This window comes from Botrytis cinerea, chromosome 9 (genome assembly GCF_000143535.2).
Source record: "Botrytis cinerea B05.10 chromosome 9, complete sequence".
NCBI lineage: Eukaryota > Fungi > Ascomycota > Leotiomycetes > Helotiales > Sclerotiniaceae > Botrytis > Botrytis cinerea.
This window is the reverse complement of record NC_037318.1, coordinates 1,498,612-1,515,750: the sequence shown is the minus strand read 5'-3', so window position 1 is coordinate 1,515,750 and position 17,139 is coordinate 1,498,612. Positions and strand designations below refer to the sequence as shown.

The 17,139-nt window shown below is 41.6% G+C and overlaps 6 protein-coding genes across 22 annotated transcripts; 2 read left to right on the top strand and 4 right to left on the bottom strand.

Annotated features, from left to right (window-relative positions):
* Positions 1-107: 107 nt before the first annotated feature.
* Positions 108-2,138, top strand: BCIN_09g04280 (hypothetical protein). Of its 2 annotated transcripts, XM_024695140.1 has the most exons (6): positions 108-608; positions 653-689; positions 746-969; positions 1,029-1,258; positions 1,311-1,948; positions 2,019-2,138. In XM_024695140.1, exons 1-5 carry the CDS (start codon positions 438-440, stop codon positions 1,633-1,635), a joined length of 987 nt encoding a protein of 328 aa, XP_024550932.1. In that variant the 5' UTR covers positions 108-437; the 3' UTR covers positions 1,636-1,948; positions 2,019-2,138. The 2 variants fall into 2 exon arrangements, with proteins under 2 accessions (XP_024550932.1, XP_024550933.1); XM_024695139.1 differs by having other exon boundaries at positions 1,311-2,138.
* Positions 2,139-2,161: 23 nt separating this feature from the next.
* Positions 2,162-3,139, bottom strand: BCIN_09g04270 (hypothetical protein). Of its 2 annotated transcripts, none has more exons than XM_024695138.1 (3): positions 2,766-3,139; positions 2,456-2,710; positions 2,162-2,310 (listed from the first exon to the last, which is right to left on the bottom strand). In XM_024695138.1, exons 1-3 carry the CDS (start codon positions 2,911-2,913, stop codon positions 2,195-2,197), a joined length of 519 nt encoding a protein of 172 aa, XP_024550931.1. In that variant the 5' UTR covers positions 2,914-3,139; the 3' UTR covers positions 2,162-2,194. The 2 variants fall into 2 exon arrangements, with proteins under 2 accessions (XP_024550931.1, XP_024550930.1); XM_024695137.1 differs by having other exon boundaries at positions 2,461-2,710.
* A 1,778-nt stretch (positions 3,140-4,917) lies between these two features.
* Positions 4,918-6,207, bottom strand: BCIN_09g04260 (hypothetical protein). Its single transcript, XM_024695136.1, has 2 exons — positions 5,892-6,207; positions 4,918-5,820 (listed from the first exon to the last, which is right to left on the bottom strand). The coding sequence occupies exons 1-2, from the start codon at positions 6,085-6,087 to the stop codon at positions 5,579-5,581; spliced, it is 438 nt and encodes a 145-aa protein (XP_024550929.1). The 5' UTR covers positions 6,088-6,207; the 3' UTR covers positions 4,918-5,578.
* A 2,491-nt stretch (positions 6,208-8,698) lies between these two features.
* Bcaqp9 lies at positions 8,699-11,030 on the bottom strand. 14 transcript variants are annotated; one of them, XM_024695124.1, is made up of 8 exons: positions 10,854-11,030; positions 10,678-10,782; positions 10,201-10,627; positions 10,052-10,138; positions 9,835-10,001; positions 9,515-9,778; positions 9,283-9,444; positions 8,699-9,219 (listed from the first exon to the last, which is right to left on the bottom strand). In XM_024695124.1, the coding sequence occupies exons 1-8, from the start codon at positions 10,912-10,914 to the stop codon at positions 9,113-9,115; spliced, it is 1,380 nt and encodes a 459-aa protein (XP_024550922.1). In that variant the 5' UTR covers positions 10,915-11,030; the 3' UTR covers positions 8,699-9,112. The 14 variants fall into 14 exon arrangements, with proteins under 14 accessions (XP_024550922.1, XP_024550921.1, XP_024550928.1 ...); XM_024695130.1 differs by having other exon boundaries at positions 10,201-10,624; XM_024695123.1 differs by having other exon boundaries at positions 10,681-10,782.
* A 1,496-nt stretch (positions 11,031-12,526) lies between these two features.
* Positions 12,527-15,196, top strand: BCIN_09g04240 (hypothetical protein). 2 transcript variants are annotated; one of them, XM_024695121.1, is made up of 5 exons: positions 12,527-12,776; positions 13,550-14,083; positions 14,131-14,585; positions 14,635-14,801; positions 14,857-15,196. In XM_024695121.1, the coding sequence occupies exons 1-5, from the start codon at positions 12,718-12,720 to the stop codon at positions 15,091-15,093; spliced, it is 1,452 nt and encodes a 483-aa protein (XP_024550914.1). In that variant the 5' UTR covers positions 12,527-12,717; the 3' UTR covers positions 15,094-15,196. The 2 variants fall into 2 exon arrangements, with proteins under 2 accessions (XP_024550914.1, XP_024550913.1); XM_024695120.1 differs by having other exon boundaries at positions 12,527-13,502.
* A 488-nt stretch (positions 15,197-15,684) lies between these two features.
* BCIN_09g04230 (hypothetical protein) lies at positions 15,685-16,885 on the bottom strand. The gene is made up of 3 exons (XM_001549391.2): positions 16,596-16,885; positions 16,472-16,544; positions 15,685-16,125 (listed from the first exon to the last, which is right to left on the bottom strand). The coding sequence occupies exons 1-3, from the start codon at positions 16,715-16,717 to the stop codon at positions 15,904-15,906; spliced, it is 417 nt and encodes a 138-aa protein (XP_001549441.2). The 5' UTR covers positions 16,718-16,885; the 3' UTR covers positions 15,685-15,903.
* Positions 16,886-17,139: the final 254 nt, after the last annotated feature.

Sequence of the window (17,139 nt, the reverse complement as noted above, 5' to 3'; positions counted from 1 at the left end):
ACAATAGTCCACTATTCACAGAGCCGAGTACGACTTCTTCATATTTGAGTGGCCCTATCACATTCAGCTCGACGGAAGAAATGCAGTATACATAAATTATAATGTCAGACCCGTGGACGAATAGTTGACTAGTACTCTTTTTCCTGTCCAATAGTCGTAGTCGGCTATTCGTGGGGGTCGGCTTTAAATACGGCTGTGTAGAACTGCAGTGCTACCCAACTTGCATACTCAGCCTCCTATTTCATGGGCAAGGCGAGATCAGTTCAACTAAGCACATCAGTTATTAAGAAGCATGCACTTTCCGAGTATGGAATCTTCGTTGAGCTTCATATCCTTTGTGACTACTTTAAATACCTTTTCGTTTCTTAACACTCTCATCTGTCCTTGACATTCTCTCAGATAGCACAAGTTTCAACAACATATTCTTACTTAAAACAATGAATTCATCTGTTACACGTCCATCACTGGACAATGCTCAAATTGCCAACATAGCAGCATGTAGTGTGGTATATGGACTGGCCATTTTCTGTACTGCAATCTCGATATATAACAAGGCTCGCAGAAAGGTACTTTATGTTATCGATGATGGACTTATGATTCTTGCCGTAGTGAGTGTACGTCAAGCCACCAAAAAATGTTGCTAACATAGCAGATTTCGTTGACTGGAGAACTTGCAGGATATCTTTACAGTATTGTGGAACAGCGCCTGGAATGATACTTTGAATACACGCTTACTAGTTCATAGGTATCAAGCTCGGGTTTGGAAAACATATGGCAACTCTTAGTGTGAACTCCATCGCTACTATCTACAAAGTCTTCTATGTCTTGGAAATTCTTTATTTGTTCACCGTTGTTGCCGTGAAAATTTCCCTTTCGGTGATGATCTACCGTATATTTCACGTGGACCGCTCGATCAAGATAATATCTATAATCTTGATTGTTTTGACCGTGTGCTATTTAGTCGTTGCCGTTAGTAACATTCACTTCACCGTTGGCTGTTTATCAGGAAGCTAATGAGGTAGCCATAGCTCGGGGTAACCATCTTCCAATGCATTCCTGTTGATAAAGCGTGGAGTTATCCACCTTCGAGCACATCAGGATCTTGCATGAATCTTAAAGCTATCTATCTTGGTATTGCTATACCAAATATTGGAACGGATTTCATTTTAACTCTTCTACCAATTTACTGCGTCGTGGGACTTTGCATGAAGACTGGAGCAAAACTTAGAATTTGCCTGATGTTTTCCGTGGGAAGCATGTAAGGTTTCCAATATTTGAATTCGTGGTAGTTCACTGACAGCGTCTCAAAGTGTTACTATTAGTTCTATACTGCGTCTCTGGGCACTCCTAGACTTATACTATAACCCCCAAGATTTCACATACATTGGACCTCGCCCACAACTGTGGAGTTTTATTGAGACAGGAATGGGTATTGCGATATCGACCGGATCTCCACTCATAATGCAGCTTGGAGGTCGATTAAAAAACTTCCAGAAATCATCACTGGGCCGACGCATGAATTTTACTAGCAACAGAACAGCACGCGAAGAGACAAAATTAAGACGACCCGAAGCAATTATTTTACCAGTGATGGCAAAGTCTCGCAAATTGGACCAATACAATACTGAAAACTGAGACCAAAAATTATGGCCAATAAAACTTTATATGTCCGGAAGTTTAACATATAGGAGTGCAATAGAAGCATGGGTGTAGAGGGAAGTGCGAGGAGAATACACTAGAACCGTGGTACTGAGTTTGAAGACTTGATAGGATTAATACCCTACGGGAACAAAGAATCGTAACGAGACGGAAGTTTTGAGAGTGGCAGGCAAACCAGTGAATTTTCCTTTACAGGAGGTATAAGATTGTGGGCACAGTCTAATCAAGTAGTTGCACATACAAAGATTCCATGATGTATCTCATTTAAGGGATGTTTTTAATATGCTATGTAGGTCTTTAAGTTAGCTGCAAATTTTGTATTTCCAGTTACTAATTTTCATCTACTCTCCGCTTTAAAGATGCCATAAACTCGGCGATGGAATGAATGAAGTCAACGTCAGCATACACATAACACACCAGCACTCTTGGGTGAACACGAGTCAGAAGTCCATAGGTAAAATCAATGAGCTTTGTTTTCAACGATAGTATTAAAAGCTGCCGCTAGGGAAGAATACCAAGACATTATTTTGCTGGGTCAAAAAATCAATTCAATTAATAATTCTCCATGGCTTGGACGCAAATCATCGCCTTCTATTTTCTCCACTATCCATTTCCGCCCGCTTATAACTGCGTCGACTTTATCGTTATATCCTAGGGCTCGTCAGTTTATATTGAACATGGGCTACAAAACTTCTGGGAGTATTCTTTGCGGGAAAGAGAAGTCTTTGAAAGACAAAAGAAGTTTGGTAGCCTCCCAGGTCTTTTTTTCGCTTTCGTTTCTTCAAAGTGCGCGTACCATACCTTCTGAGCTTGAGTATACCGAGCTCTCTTACCGCCCGCTTGGCAAAAAATCTTCGAACTCCAAACCTCAACAATTCGAGATCCGAGGCGTTCATCAATTCCTTTACAATCTCCCTCCTCAATGCTTCTTGCTGCTTTTTGGGGCGGACGAAGAGGGAACGAAATCCTGCAATGTCCACATAGATACCAGATCCATCGCTATCAACGTAGAGCTCGGCGCCGTCCATGAAATGAATATAATGGTGCCCCGCTGATAAATAGTCAGCTTTCAAATCAAGATTGTGGAAGGGGCGAGGGTGACAAACTCCCAAAGTTGAATCTATTGTCTTGATTCGGCTTCTCTATAACGTTGAATCCTGAGAAAATACTCTCGAGATCAGCCTTTAATCGTGTTCGCTTGAGCGGCTGTGGAGGTAAGATGTTGTCGACGGCGATCTTTGGGATGCTTGTCATGGTTGTTGAAGTTTGGGCTGAGTGCTGACACAATATACAGAACTTTGATAGTTGTGGGTTATTATACTTCTAAGAATATTTCTTAAAACTATATCGAACGAAAAATGCGTGATGCAATATTTGTGGGTGTAGGGTTGAGAGAAACACTCGGGTTTCAAAAATGCTGAGGGTACATTTAGCCTCACGGTATCGCACTTACCTCGCCGTTGTCGTTGCATTTCAGCTCGTAAGCTAGGAAGCTGCTTGCCTGGCTGGGTCTCTTGATATCTCGGGGTATGTACGATCTCAGTCTTCTGGTGAAGGTTTATCACTTCTTAAATCTTGATATTCACGGCATGGTCATTACTCATGAGTGAGCATTCTATCATCAGAAAGATGAATAAATTCCAAGATCTACTACAAGAGAGCCCTTCATTAGTAGTTGGAAGGCACGACGATAAGAACAAGATTTTATCCTTTTATAATTAGAAAAGTCAAGAACAGGCGAGCTCTTGTCTCAGACAGGAAGAAAATTTCATCAAAGCTTACCGCCATAGGAATCAAACAGTATCAAAATGCAGATTGTTCGTTCATCTCTTTTTACTTACACATTCCATCTGAAATACACATCTAGTGACTGGCTGACAAAAGCACGTCACTCATTGCCATGATATCGATCATGTGATCACAAAGAGGGCATTATATAAGTACATGGCTTTCCAGTCAATGATAATCAAGAACTATTACAATCATAATAGACTAAACTAATTTACACGTATCAATCAAGTTGATACTAACATTCATTTTTATTAAGGCTTTGTTCATGGATCTTTCGATGTAGCTATCAACCAAGCACCGTCACTCCACCCCGCCGACACGGCAGCGGCAGCGAAGCAGACTTCAACTTTGCATGTTGGCCATGCAATGACCTACTGAGACTTTTTGTAAGATACCACTCACTGTAGCTATGGGATTGTTTGGTGGGGGCTTTGAATTTTAACTCTATCTTTACGTCAGGGGAAGCTGAAGAAAGGTTTTAGCACTTTCAGTATTACTTTCGAGCTGTGGAATGATGAAATACTAGGTGCAGTTAAGACTCAACAAATACCTAGCTAGTAACCTCTAAGAACTCCGATCATGTTACTGGGAGGCAAGGACTCTGATCAAGTCACTAGGAGGACCCTTCCAAACTTTTAAGTTTCTTTCGAATTGCAGGGTCTAAGTAGAATATTAACTTTGCGTTAATCCTTCATATTCTATACTAGAATTTAGCTCCTTCTTTCTTACAACAAGCATATCTCCCATAGAAGTTTTGAAGATTATCTTCAAAGAAATTAAGTGTAATCACATTCCAGACATCTATCCAACGGTCCAGTTCATGATCCAAACATCTTTCAGGCTTCATGTTGTACTGACTTCTAACCAGAGTGAGCTACTCCACGATTTGACGACTTCTGCGCCGACTCACTATTAATATCACATTCGCAATGTGTCTCAGGTCAATGAGCAAGACTTCGATCGGAACTGGATTATCCTATACCATGGGTGCTATCGACGATGGAAGTCTGCGCACTATCCTTCTCCTACCTCGGAAACGTAACGTATAATATTTGAAAGGGATGTGGTCTACGTCTAAAGCATATAAGCAATTGGATAATTTGTGGAGAAATAATGAAAAAGATATTTTAATGGAACAGCAGCGAGAGAGTTGAAGAGAATAGTATATGATGTATCTCATAGGATTCTGGGAGATGACGGTACGTCGGTGGTATTTTGGAACAGAACTGTACAAAGAATAGATAGAATCACAACAAGACGATAGCGATGCGTTAGCATTCTGTGAGGAATACAAACAGCAGAAAAGGGAGTTGGTAGATAGGATGACTGCGGTTGATTGTGAAGCTTTTTGTCGTGTCTCGAAATTAAACTGACCAGAAATGAATCCGGTGTTCAAGACAGTACCTAGAATTGTAAAGATTCATGTTTAAGAATGAAGCGGTGTTATGTCAAGCCATTCACCATTTCTATACACATCGTTACCAAAATGAATTCAACTTCATACGAGGAGTTCTATTTAATGATGTATTTGCTGTTCTCATATACATTCTTCATCCCAGATACCCCAAAACTATCTCAAAATCTATATCCAAGATAATTCATCTACATTTCCACCATCCGTTGAAATGAATGCGCAAGCTATCCACTCTGCGCCATTGATATCGAGAAAGGCCACCCTTGAAACATATTTCTGATACCATTATTTCGTGTTTGTGCCAGAACGCAACCATTATCGTGTACCCATCCCAATCTCCCAAATCTACTCTAAGCCAAACACCATTCTTGCTGTTCCTATAAATTTGATAGTGGATCCTTTCATAGAAAGTGCCAACTTTATAAACCGCAGGATCCCTTTCTGTTGATTCGACTCGTTTAACGACCTCCCTCGTCCGCGATTGTTACATCTTCCTAGATGCTCTGGGCCTCAGACTGATCTTGGAGAGATAAAGTCCCGATTTTTGTATACCGTATTTCGTAGACGATTCGATTCGTTGTTTATTCATGGAGTGTTGGCTCATTGGCTTTCGTTCCTGGCAATGTGGGTTGTTGCGTTGCGACTAAAACGACATGATGTTGATCGCTGATCGCGCCGAATGCCACTTCCTGACATCTCACGAGGAAGACTTTGTCAAAAATTACAATCGACAGGTCTGACACGGTGAGGGAAATGTTTGGCCTTATAATCAGCGTCCTGTCGCTGGACCGATGCGTTTTCTCTCTGAACGCGCTTTGCTACTTGCTCAAGTATGCGCTGTTGACGCTCTGGTGTCAGTTGGTCGCTCGGAGGGATCTTAAATTTGGTTGCTCCCATTCCTCCAGTGCTAGAATATAATTGACTACCATCGGGAAAGAGCGCATAATAGCGGTTGCCTGTTTAACAATCATGTTAGCTGCTGATTAAGTACGTACCATATGCATGTTATGAAGAAAAGAGGACATACATCTTCTGCTGTGATAGATCCGAACTCCCCTGTAATTTGGAGGACGAAGCATGCTTTCGGTAAGGCCAATTTCCCTCATTGTGAAATATACAAACTCCCAGCTACACATCTTGTTGACAGATTTTGAAACACTGCTTTGAAGTGATTGTATGATCCGAGAAGCTTTTTTGATCTCAAATATAAAAAAATCTCTCATGGGATCGGCATGATGTCCCTCCAGTCTGTTTGATCTAGTTAATTATTGATAGGCTTTACCAGAAGAGGAAAAGAGGTAAAGCTAGGTCTTTAGGAGCGAATCAGATTCGGATATAGATTCTCCAAGGGCTAACTTCTGTTTCTCAAGAGCTTATCTGATCAAATAGATTAAGTAGACTTCTGACGGGACACCTGGATCTCAAGGTGATCAATTGAAGAAAGAAACTTGACATTGAATCTATCGACGAATACCCCACCCAGAAACTCAAACACATGCGACTTGGGTTTCTCTTCTCATTTCCAACCGCTCTGAGCTAGGCGTTAGCATAGATATTCAAACCTAGACTCCATTATTGAGCTCGAGCCATGCTCTCTAACTCATCAACTTGATATCTCTTCTTCTGCTTTATCTCCTGTTGACTCAATACAACACTCCTTAAGCAGATCACCTAGACTTCCCATGATAGGCCCAATCATCTCTGTATCCTCCCAATTTAGAGCAAGATACTATACGCTCGTGATGTCGAACATCCTGGCATAACACTATTTTCGTTAACGAATTTCGTCGGAAGACTATCGCGGTCCAGAATACAAAAACCGACTCCTGTGCATGACGTCCGCGCAAGTACACTCATATTGTACCTGATCCATGGCCACAAAAGTAATGGAAATGAGGGCGTGGCCAAGAACAATTGGGGCAACTGCTTTATTCACACCTTTGTGCCACATGATGGTATTCATGATTCTCTTCTTGACCCCATAGTATAATTTTCTTTAAGTGTTAACTATGAGTCGAGATCGCTAAGCCGATCGAACGCCGATGAGGTATTTTTCGGTGTTTGTCCACTTTTAGCAGTCCCCAGGAATCAGTGCACCTTGAGCAGTTCATCAAAGTTAGGGGACTTGAAGATGAGACAGATGATTCTAATGAGGGCACATTCGGAGCTTTTGACACTTTGAGTTGTATCCCCAATGTTTACGATGGTTTCGTTCGTCGCGTATCCGAGGACTCTGATAATTCAGGAGCATGTGTAGGACACAATGCATTGCTTATTTCTTAGGGAAGATCTTTAAGATTATGCAATCTCATCATCATGTGTGTATCTTGCACAACATCTTAGGATGACGAAGATCTCAACGAACATGTGTATAATCGAGAGGTGAATAGTTGTAACTGGCGGGTCCATATGCAGGTAGATGAGACTTTGGGGCCTTCGTGATGGTTGCAATTGATACGTGTTTATTCTTAATTGAGCCTGCGTAGGGTTGTTAGTTGAGTGTCTTGAGCAAGATTTATTTCGTTGTGTTCATTGGAGATAATTAAGAATGAATTTCATAAATAGGAATTGATGGATTATGGTACTGAAATTCTGGGCTGGAATGGTAATGTAATGCTGAAGGACACGATTCAGGAAATTGAGACATTGAGGCGGAGAATATTGGTATCAATCCTAACCCTAACCCTATCTATCAAATTGCTGTAGATGCATCAATTGATGGTGAGACAAGAAGTTACTGTTTTGAAAACGAAAGGCTTGTTACGGAACGGGCATTCTTGTGTGAAAAAAATAAAAAATAAGAAACAATATCTTTCAGACTTATGATCACAAAAATGAGAGCTCTCTGGAGATCCGCCATCATTGTAATTATGTTAGTAGATTAAGGAAAGCCATGTCACAAGTTCGGCAATCCAAGGATATGGTACGCAAAAGTTAAGTGATTATGTCAAATTTCAACGCTATGGCCAATTAAACTTGTGTTTCGATAGAATTGATAGAAGCAATTTACAATTCCAAAAATTTATTATGCAAGTATAGATAGTAATTATCAATGGTCTAAACCTGCATGTATCGACTGAATAGATCTGTGTGAAATTTGAAATGAGAACAACTCTGAACCAAAAAGTACTTAATGGCTAGCCATATTCTCCTACCTGAGCGAGAATACACAGAGGCTTGCTAATCGCACTCCTCCGATTGCTTTCGGGAATTATTAACCTACCTACAATATCCAAAACGTATTTACCAGACGGGAGAGAGTGAAAATGTCCGATACCGGTTTATGACGGGTATTGCATTACGACAAGCGTGAGAATCGGTAATCTTTGGAGACCCGAACCAACCCAATCTTCATGGTCATCAAATCTGTCATTCCGCGCTAGATTTCCCGCCTAGCACAATCTCCACATAGCCAAGAGTCACTATAAACCGTTGAAACTAGTTCTAGCTTTGTTACTATTGAGTTTAGCTTCACACTACCATTGACAGACCGCAATGGACACTTAATGATAATTTGACTTTAACTTCTTGTGCATTTTATTGGCTGACCAATGTCGCGAACGTGAATGGTAGTGAGTGATTCAGTCTATTATCTAGGTAATTATTTCGTAATCAAGTAGATGGAATTTTCACACAAATGCCAATGTGGATAGAATAGACAAAATCATAGTGGGGCTAGGCGCTTAGCGGGAAGCTAAAGGGGGGCCAAGAAAACATCAGAATCAATCTTGTTCAAACAAATGACAGATGACGAAATGATTTGACAACTGATGATACAATCGCGTGAAACTCTATCATGCTTAACGAAATATGGGTTTAGGGTACAGAAGAAGGTGCTAGCCTGAATAGGTATATAACATGTAATTAGCTTGATGCCAGAGCCCTAAGGGGTATGGCTGGTCCAATGGTAACCGGACCCATTACAATAAAATCCATCTTTCTGGTACATGGTGTTTGTTAATTCAAAGAAATTAAATTTTCAAGGTGATCTTGAGAGTTGTTAGGAAATTTTCATACATTTCGCCGACCCCTTAGTGTATTATCTAGTGTTTCGGTACATAAGAAAGGCAGAAATAGCCGGTCTGTTCTTTTCTTTTCTCACTTATATCAATTACTGTTGGCACCTGTGCAGTACTTGAGATTCTAGCCAAATGTGCGCAATTCAATAATTTGGCACAGAAACGCCCTTTTCTTTAACGTACCGTGGAGATCAGCATAAGTATCAAGCTTTATTTTTTCTCGTCGGCTTTAAACTTTGGAATCTACTTTCTTACTCCCGAGACCCCCAGGCATGAGTCGCTTCAGTCCCATCCAAGGAGTATTGATGGGGCTTTCACCAGTGAAAATGAAGACATCTACATCTTTACGTTAAAATATATCCCTCAAAAGCATGATCATGGAGAATAGTAAGCACATACCATACAACCAGCCTCCAAACAGGCATCCGATGAATGGTGCTACCATAGGTACCCAAAAGTAATAGTTTCCCGCGCTCCATACCTCATGACCATATCCAAGGAAGTAGCTCATCAATCTTGGACCGAAGTCTCTAGCCAAATTGATAGCATATCCAGTTTCCCCTATCAGAACTCTAAATTAGTATCTTGGCTACCTATAGTGCGATGAGGGAGTTCAGAGAGTACTACTTACATCCAAAGCAAGCTCCAATACCAAAAATCACGAAGAAGAGTCCAAGTGGGGTAAGATTTCCAGAGCCTAAGTTACCATTGTCTTGTAGAGCGTAGATACAAAACATGAGTATCGTACTTGCGACAAACTCCGAAAAGAATTGTCCTGTCTTTGTCATGAAAGGGGCGGGGTAGGTGCAGAATATGCCTGCAGATGATGTATTGAGACCCACAGTTCGAATGTTATTCCCCCCTTCGAACATATCAATGGCAGATTTATAGTTTGCTATAAGAATCAGCACATTAGATCTTGGAATTATAAAAACTTTGGAAATTACATACCATAGACCACACCAGAGGCGCACATTGCACCCAACACTTGCGCCAACATGTAGATGGGGAATTTGCGCCAGGGAAATTTTCGAAAGATGCAGTTTGCGAATGTCACAGCTGGGTTTATGTGAGCACCACTAACACCTGAAGCATAGACCCCAAGCATAACTCCAATTCTATCAAATGTATTAGCCAATATGCAATTGATAGCAGGGCGAATACGCACCCCCATCCCCAAGATATAGATTGATAGGAGCCTCTCTCGCCGGAGCTAAGGACTACTTGCGCAACTACACCATCTCCAAACAAGATCCTATTTTAATATTAGTCATTATGAAACAAGCAAGAATGAGGTTGTGTATATTGGGTTCTCACAAAATAAATACACCAAAGAATTCCGAGAAAGGTTCTCGCATGGTATGTCGAACACGACTCCATAAGAGGTCCGGCTTGGACTGTATCTCGAGTTCTTGTGGGATCTTATGATCGATTCCAGGACCATGCTCTGCATAAGCACCACTACCTTCACTGGATACCGTATGCATGTTGTTTCCGTCCAACGTAGACTCGTGTGATGAGAGGTTTGGCGAGGAGTTTTGGGATTCAAATATCCCTATGTTCTTGTCATTGCTAACGATAGGAATGGGAGACTCTTGCTTATCTAGACTCATTTTAGGAATTGAGAAAGTAAAGGCGTGGAATGGCAATTCTGTGAATGCAAACTTGGATATATGAGACAAAGATGGATTTGCGAAAGACGGATGCTGTTCTATATGTAGCTTGAGATTTTTGAGTGATACTGCTTTGTATGACCATTAGAAACGAAAGAGACTGCGATTGAGCCGAAGTTACCACCCTTATAGAATGAACATGTGGACAACAAGTCTACAACATTGAAACTCTCGCAACGCTGTTTTGGGTATGGTAGCATACCAATGCAAGAATCTAAAGGTAAAACTTAGAAATAAGCTATGTTGGCGCTGCTAAGTTGCATGAAAAGGTCAATTTGCTTGTTTGGAAATCCTTACCAAGCAAATACTTGGCCATCCTAACTGCCCGATTGAGGGGAGACCTCAAACCACCCTCCATGATTTCAAAACTCTTTCTTTGCAGGTGCGGAACGTACGAAGTAAAAAATGACTATATGGCTCAGTTTGAATTACCCGAGAGCTTGTCATATCAACAACTATGAGTTTGGCTGCATCGGAGTAATCTCAATGCGGGAATAATCAAGGAAGTGTGATATCATGAGTTTATCGACGGCATATATAGCACGCCTTCGTGTGGACGAGTGGAAAATGGCAACACTACAGCATGCTATGATGAGCTCTGGGTGGCCACCAAAAGATGTGAGAGGGGTCGCTCATCAATAAGTTTGATATATCCTTGCTTTAACTAGACGGTGGTTGACGGCGCAGTCTTGGTTATTTAACCCCGCATCAATGATACCAATAGAGCATTAACATTGATCACAATGTGAAAGAAACTTGGTTCCTTTAGCCCACACTAAGTTGATCGCAAGTTCGATGATAGTTCAAAAGACTATTACGACCAAACCAAACACACGTCGATCTGTTGAGAAGAGTAGTGCTAACTATGATGGCATCTTCGAGAAAAATGAAGAGTACGGGAGCGTCACCATCAAGCTGTTAATCTTGTAGTTCAATGCTCTGCCTGTACAAAACTTCAACTTGTCAATCTTGGGTAGATTCATCTTTTGCACATCCTCCTGCATGGAATCAATGGTATGACAGCATAAAGTTCGTGACCATAAGAATCATTTTTAAAGAGGCACTTCCAATCAAACCCCATTTTCAAAGTAGGTATGGTCAACATGACTGCCCGATGGGCAGACACTTACTCATCCCAGTCTCGACTGTATAACTCTGTGACACCTGAAATCGTATCAATACCTTTCCCGGTGTGATATAGACCAAATTAATGGCACAGGACATGGAGATAGTTCCAGGAAGAGCAGGTGCGACGGTGTTGCCGATATCTATGCTGGATGGCTATGTGCATAAATGGTGATTGTAAATAGATACCTCTTTGTTACTAAATAACGCCATGTATTTTGAAATATGCGAATGTGTAAATGCTGGCGTTATATTCCAGTGGCTCCAAGCCAATGGCTGACGGATATCAGATCTGTTTGCGGAAGGCTTGAGAATCTATGTGCTCTGGAATCCACCACTGGCGACTCGGTTCAGAACTTGATATGTCAAAAGCTGCCATTGTACACTTTGAGTAAAATGTCGACCAGGGATTGATTTTCAATCACCGTACGATCCCCCGGCAGATAACTCTCTAGGATCATCGTTGTAGATGATCTGGACTTTTGAACTGTCCCAAATATTTGAGGATTGTGTCGTTGGGATTCTTGGTGGGGCGCCATGTGCATAATGACTCCTTGTACTTGAAAACGTTGGAATATCCCTAATGCAGATCTAACTTGAGTGGGGATGCTGACCCGTTTGTTTAATGGCGTTGGTAATCATTTGTGGGTTGCAATCAAGGTCATTTGGCACTAAAACTGGTGCTCTTGCATATGGCGAGATTGCGGGGTAGTGGATGGCCGTGCAAGAGCCTTCCCATGAACCGAGAACTTCACTAGTCTCCTTGGTTCTAGAAGCCTTCAACAAACACAGTAGCTCTTCCTCTCCATCTTCACTTGTATTTACCCTTTTCTTTCAGTAGTTTTGACTTCCAAGCACACAATAATCGCAAACAATAACACAGCACAATCCCGAGTCTTGTTGCGTCGATTTTGTCGCAATAAAGGGGTAATTAGCATCATCTTGTGGTGTCCACGAATGCAGTGTGCCGATGCCTGCCGAGGCATGACGGGAAAACAAGCGTGGTGCGAGAAATTCTGCTTGGTAGAAGCCCTCAATGGGGGTAATTGTCCGAGTTCTTGACACCGATATATCGACCTGCATCTGTTGTACTATGTAAGCATCACCCTTCATTTTTGATCGAAATTTCGCTACATCCCTGAGTGTTTTGGCTGGGATTGTGCCCCTCACCCACAAGCACACTTTCCTTCTAGTTCTTGAGCTAGTTAAGCCGTCAGCTAAGATGTTGGTTCAATTCATCTCTGATCCCTGTAAATATTGACGGCATAGATCGAATGGTACGATAGTATCAAACATTCTGACGTCCGAGTGAATTAACCACTCAATATGCAGATTTTGATAACTGTGATACCGCAACGTTACGCTAGTAAGTCAATCTGTTGGCCAATACCAAGATAATGAGCTTTTGCTCGGCCGCAAGATGTTAGCGGAATTGACCCCGCTCCTCCAATACAAGCCACTCAAATTGACTAGGTCAATATATTGAGTTGGAGGTCCGTTGAAGCATCACATGCTTAAAATATGGAGAATGTTTGTTCGAGCGAGAAGTTCTAGATGCTTTGCTCCATACAACCCTCTTCCCCCGTGGCTACAAAAGCCAGAGGTTTTGGCAAGTTTATCTGCGAACAGCAACATAATCAATATGGGTGACCATAATTCAGTTTCTAGCCATGAATCCTTCGTGTCAGTGTCCAATCATGAATCCTTTATAGGTTCTATAGATCAAGGTACCACAAGCACAAGATTTTTAATCTTCAACAAAGACGGCGAGCCGGTTGCATCTCATCAAGTCGAGTTCTCTCAGATATATCCAGAATCAGGGCTTGTACACCTATCAACACTGATAACGCGTAGCTGACTATGAAAAGGTGGCACGAACATGATCCTCTTGAAATCATCGACTCGATAGAAGTTTGCATTGAATGTGCCGTAAACCAATTCGAGCAACAAGGTCATTCAGCGAGACAGATCAAAGCCGTTGGACTTACAAATCAGAGAGAGACGACAGTTGTCTGGGACCACGAAACAGGAGAACCTCTAGCAAATGCTATTGTCTGGACAGATACCAGAAACCAGGCATTAATCAGAAAGTTAAAAGCTCGGCTTGGATCTAATCAACTGCAGGGTCTCTGCGGTCTTCCTCTGTCGACTTATCCCTCTGTTGGTAAGCTTTTGTGGTTGATTGAAAACAATAGTAAAGTCGCAGACGCATATGCTCGAGGTCAGCTGGCGTTTGGCACCATTGATTCCTGGGTCATTTACAGACTCAATGGTGGACCAAAGAAGAATGTGTTCGTTACAGATCCCACGAATGCATCTCGTTCAATGTTCATGAATTTGCATACTCTAAAGTATGATGAGCAGCTTTTAGATTTCTTCAGATTTGATATGGATAAACTTCAGTAAGTTTCTTGCTCTATCGAAATTAAATTACGCACTAACATAGTAGTCTTCCCAAGATTGTCCGCTCGTCGGATCGCGAATCCTTCGGTGCTCTTACAACAGGAATCTTGAAGGGGGTTCCTATCACGGGTGTGTTAGGTGATCAAAGTGCGGCGCTTGTCGGACAAAAAGGCTTCACGCCAGGTAGAGCGAAAAATACCTATGGGACAGGTTGCTTCCTTCTCTATCATGTTGGTGATAAGCCTGTGATTTCCACACACGGACTTTTGAGTACAGTTGCGTATGACTTTGATGGTAAACCACAATATGCTTTGGAAGGAAGTATCGCGGTTGCCGGCTCCAGTATCAAATTTCTTCAGAATAATCTTGGCTTCATTGACTCTTCGGCCAAAATCAGTCAGTTAGCTGAGACTGTAGAAGATAATGGCGGTGTCACTTTTGTGACGGCATTCAGTGGGCTATTCGCACCATACTGGTACGACGACGCTCGCGGCACCCTTTGTAAGATTTATTCCGACATATTTTAACTCGGGTACTGACCAGTCAATAGTCGGTATTACAGCATATACACAAAAAGGTCATATCGCTCGCGCTACTTTGGAGGCAACTTGCTTCCAAACGAAAGCAATATTGAACGCAATGGAAAAGGACAGTGGGAAGAAGCTCGCTGAACTCGCTGTCGATGGAGGCATGTGCAATTCTGATCTCTGCATGCAAGTAAGTTCTATTGTGTCGTTCTTTTTATCTTGGGTAATGTCTAAAAGTGTTTCAGACTCAAGCCGATCTTATATCGATCCCGGTCGAACGTCCAAGAATGCTCGAGACAACAGCATTGGGTGCCGCCATCGCTGCAGGTTTTGCCGTGGGAGTCTGGGAAACTTTTGACGAATTAAAGAACATCAATACCGTAGGCAAAACTGAATTTCATCCTAAAATTACTCCAGAAGAAAGTAAGGAGAAATTTTCGCGATGGACGAAAGCAGTCGAAATGTGTAAGGGTTGGCTTTAGAGGGAAGTAGACATAAGAAGTCTACAGATTTTGGATGCGTATCTAAGTAGCTTATTGTCTCTTTTTACAAATTTCCACGAATAATATCCTGCCACAAATTTCATCACATGATTTGATGCATGCATAAAGCTATAGCACGTGATTATGAACCTTTCACACGTGAGATGTGCAATAAAAAAAGCTGGGGGTGACTACGTTTACTATGGTTCCAATCTCCTGAGGTATGTCAGAAATACCATTTCAATGTGGCCATTTCCACGCCTTTGGTTGGAAAGATAAAAGTGCCAGACAATCAAATTGCAAAGCCTGATCGAGTATCTATGTTCCAATATCTTTCGTCAGTCTTTTGATCTCATTTTAGTCTTCAAGGGAATGTGATTGAGTATCTGTCATAACTGTCATCACTGATCTCTACCATAAGTCATATACTAGTTTGAATGCTGTTGATATTGGAAATCAAAATGAGAATGGAACTCCGAAACACTTCATTTTCTGGGGGTAGTTCAATGGCACACTCTCATCTGATCCGGAATCATTACCTAGTGAGTTCTTGCATGACATTTCAGTAGACTGACTATTCATATAACTAATTGGTGCCGCCAAAATGTCAGAAATGTAATTTGTGCTGTCTTCATAAAATTTTGGACGTCAAATCGTCGTTCGCATATTTGCCATCAAGTCTGATCCCATTCCATATTACCAGAATAAACGTGGGTATATATACAGAAACAGTGATAGAAATCATCGCCCATGTACCAATCATACAGTATGTCTCCTCTTCTTCACCGTCGTGAGTCCTTGAAACACTTGTTATGCGGCAGAAAGTTCGAAATCTACATTGCCAGCATTCACCTTCGCTCCACCAATGCAAGTACTGGTGAAGGGACTGTCTCCGCACACCGCTCGCGCTGCTCTCATACACCCTTCCCATCTTCCTTTCGTGATATCAATTGTCTGACCGGATGTGGCAGCATTGAGTTTCAAGAGAGCAGTACCCGATTCTCCAGTGGTTGACGTAGGCTCCCCACCGCACTATGTTACAAAGTATTAACGATTTGATGCAGGGGTACAATTGGAGATGAGTGTTTGCACTCCCTTCCATCCATCCTCTACCAAATCCAAGGCTTAACTACTTTACTTCCTCGAATTTCCATCCCTTCTTGTCGTGGTGAGTGTGCATGATGGAGATCTTGTATTTCATGTCTGAAGAAAGCTTGATGTGATCGAAGAATTATTCAAACCCAATTTGATATTATCACTTGAAATATATGCATCTCTCTAGACTCTCTTATTCCAGTCCATAAGCCATTCTACTCTCCTCCCCATCCCTTTACAGGAACGTTTTCTCTTCTCCCAGAATAAGAAGAATGTAACTTACTTGTTGGATAGTTCCTGCTATACCTCCACAAATTCCGAGAAGAGCCACGTTGATATCATGAGATACAAGAGTTCTGGCAAATATGTCAGAATTTGATGGCATAATTTCATATCTCAGTACTTACGTTGAGGGATCAGTACATTTTGTTCCTGTAACTGCATCGGGGTTTACAGTTGAAGATGCTGGGGCTGCGTTGACGACAGCCATGGCTCCGAGGATTACAACAAATAATATCGAATGCATCATGATTGCTCTGTTTTTGCTTTTAATCGGTAGGGTGGCTTTGAAGAATAAAAATCGTGTAATAAGAATATATACTAGGAATTAAAACTCTTAATGAAAGACGTTCCAGACGTAGAAAAGGGATAAATAGCGAACACGAGCAAGTGAGAGAGAGAGAAGATACTAAAGACCAGGACAAAAAAAAAAGAAGATGATCGAATCTTTGAGGGGAGGATCTTATATCATATACATATTCTTGAGACGAAAAATGTGATAATTTGATACATGCCCAGATGTAACGTGGGTGTATTTCTAGCTGTTCCTCCACATTGCCAAGACGACGTGCATGGAAGATAGATCTGTTTAATGCGATTTTGAGCAACACTTGATTGTTTGTGAACCTTGTTCTAAGATTCTGAGATGATATCTGCCTGTCATGATCGGAC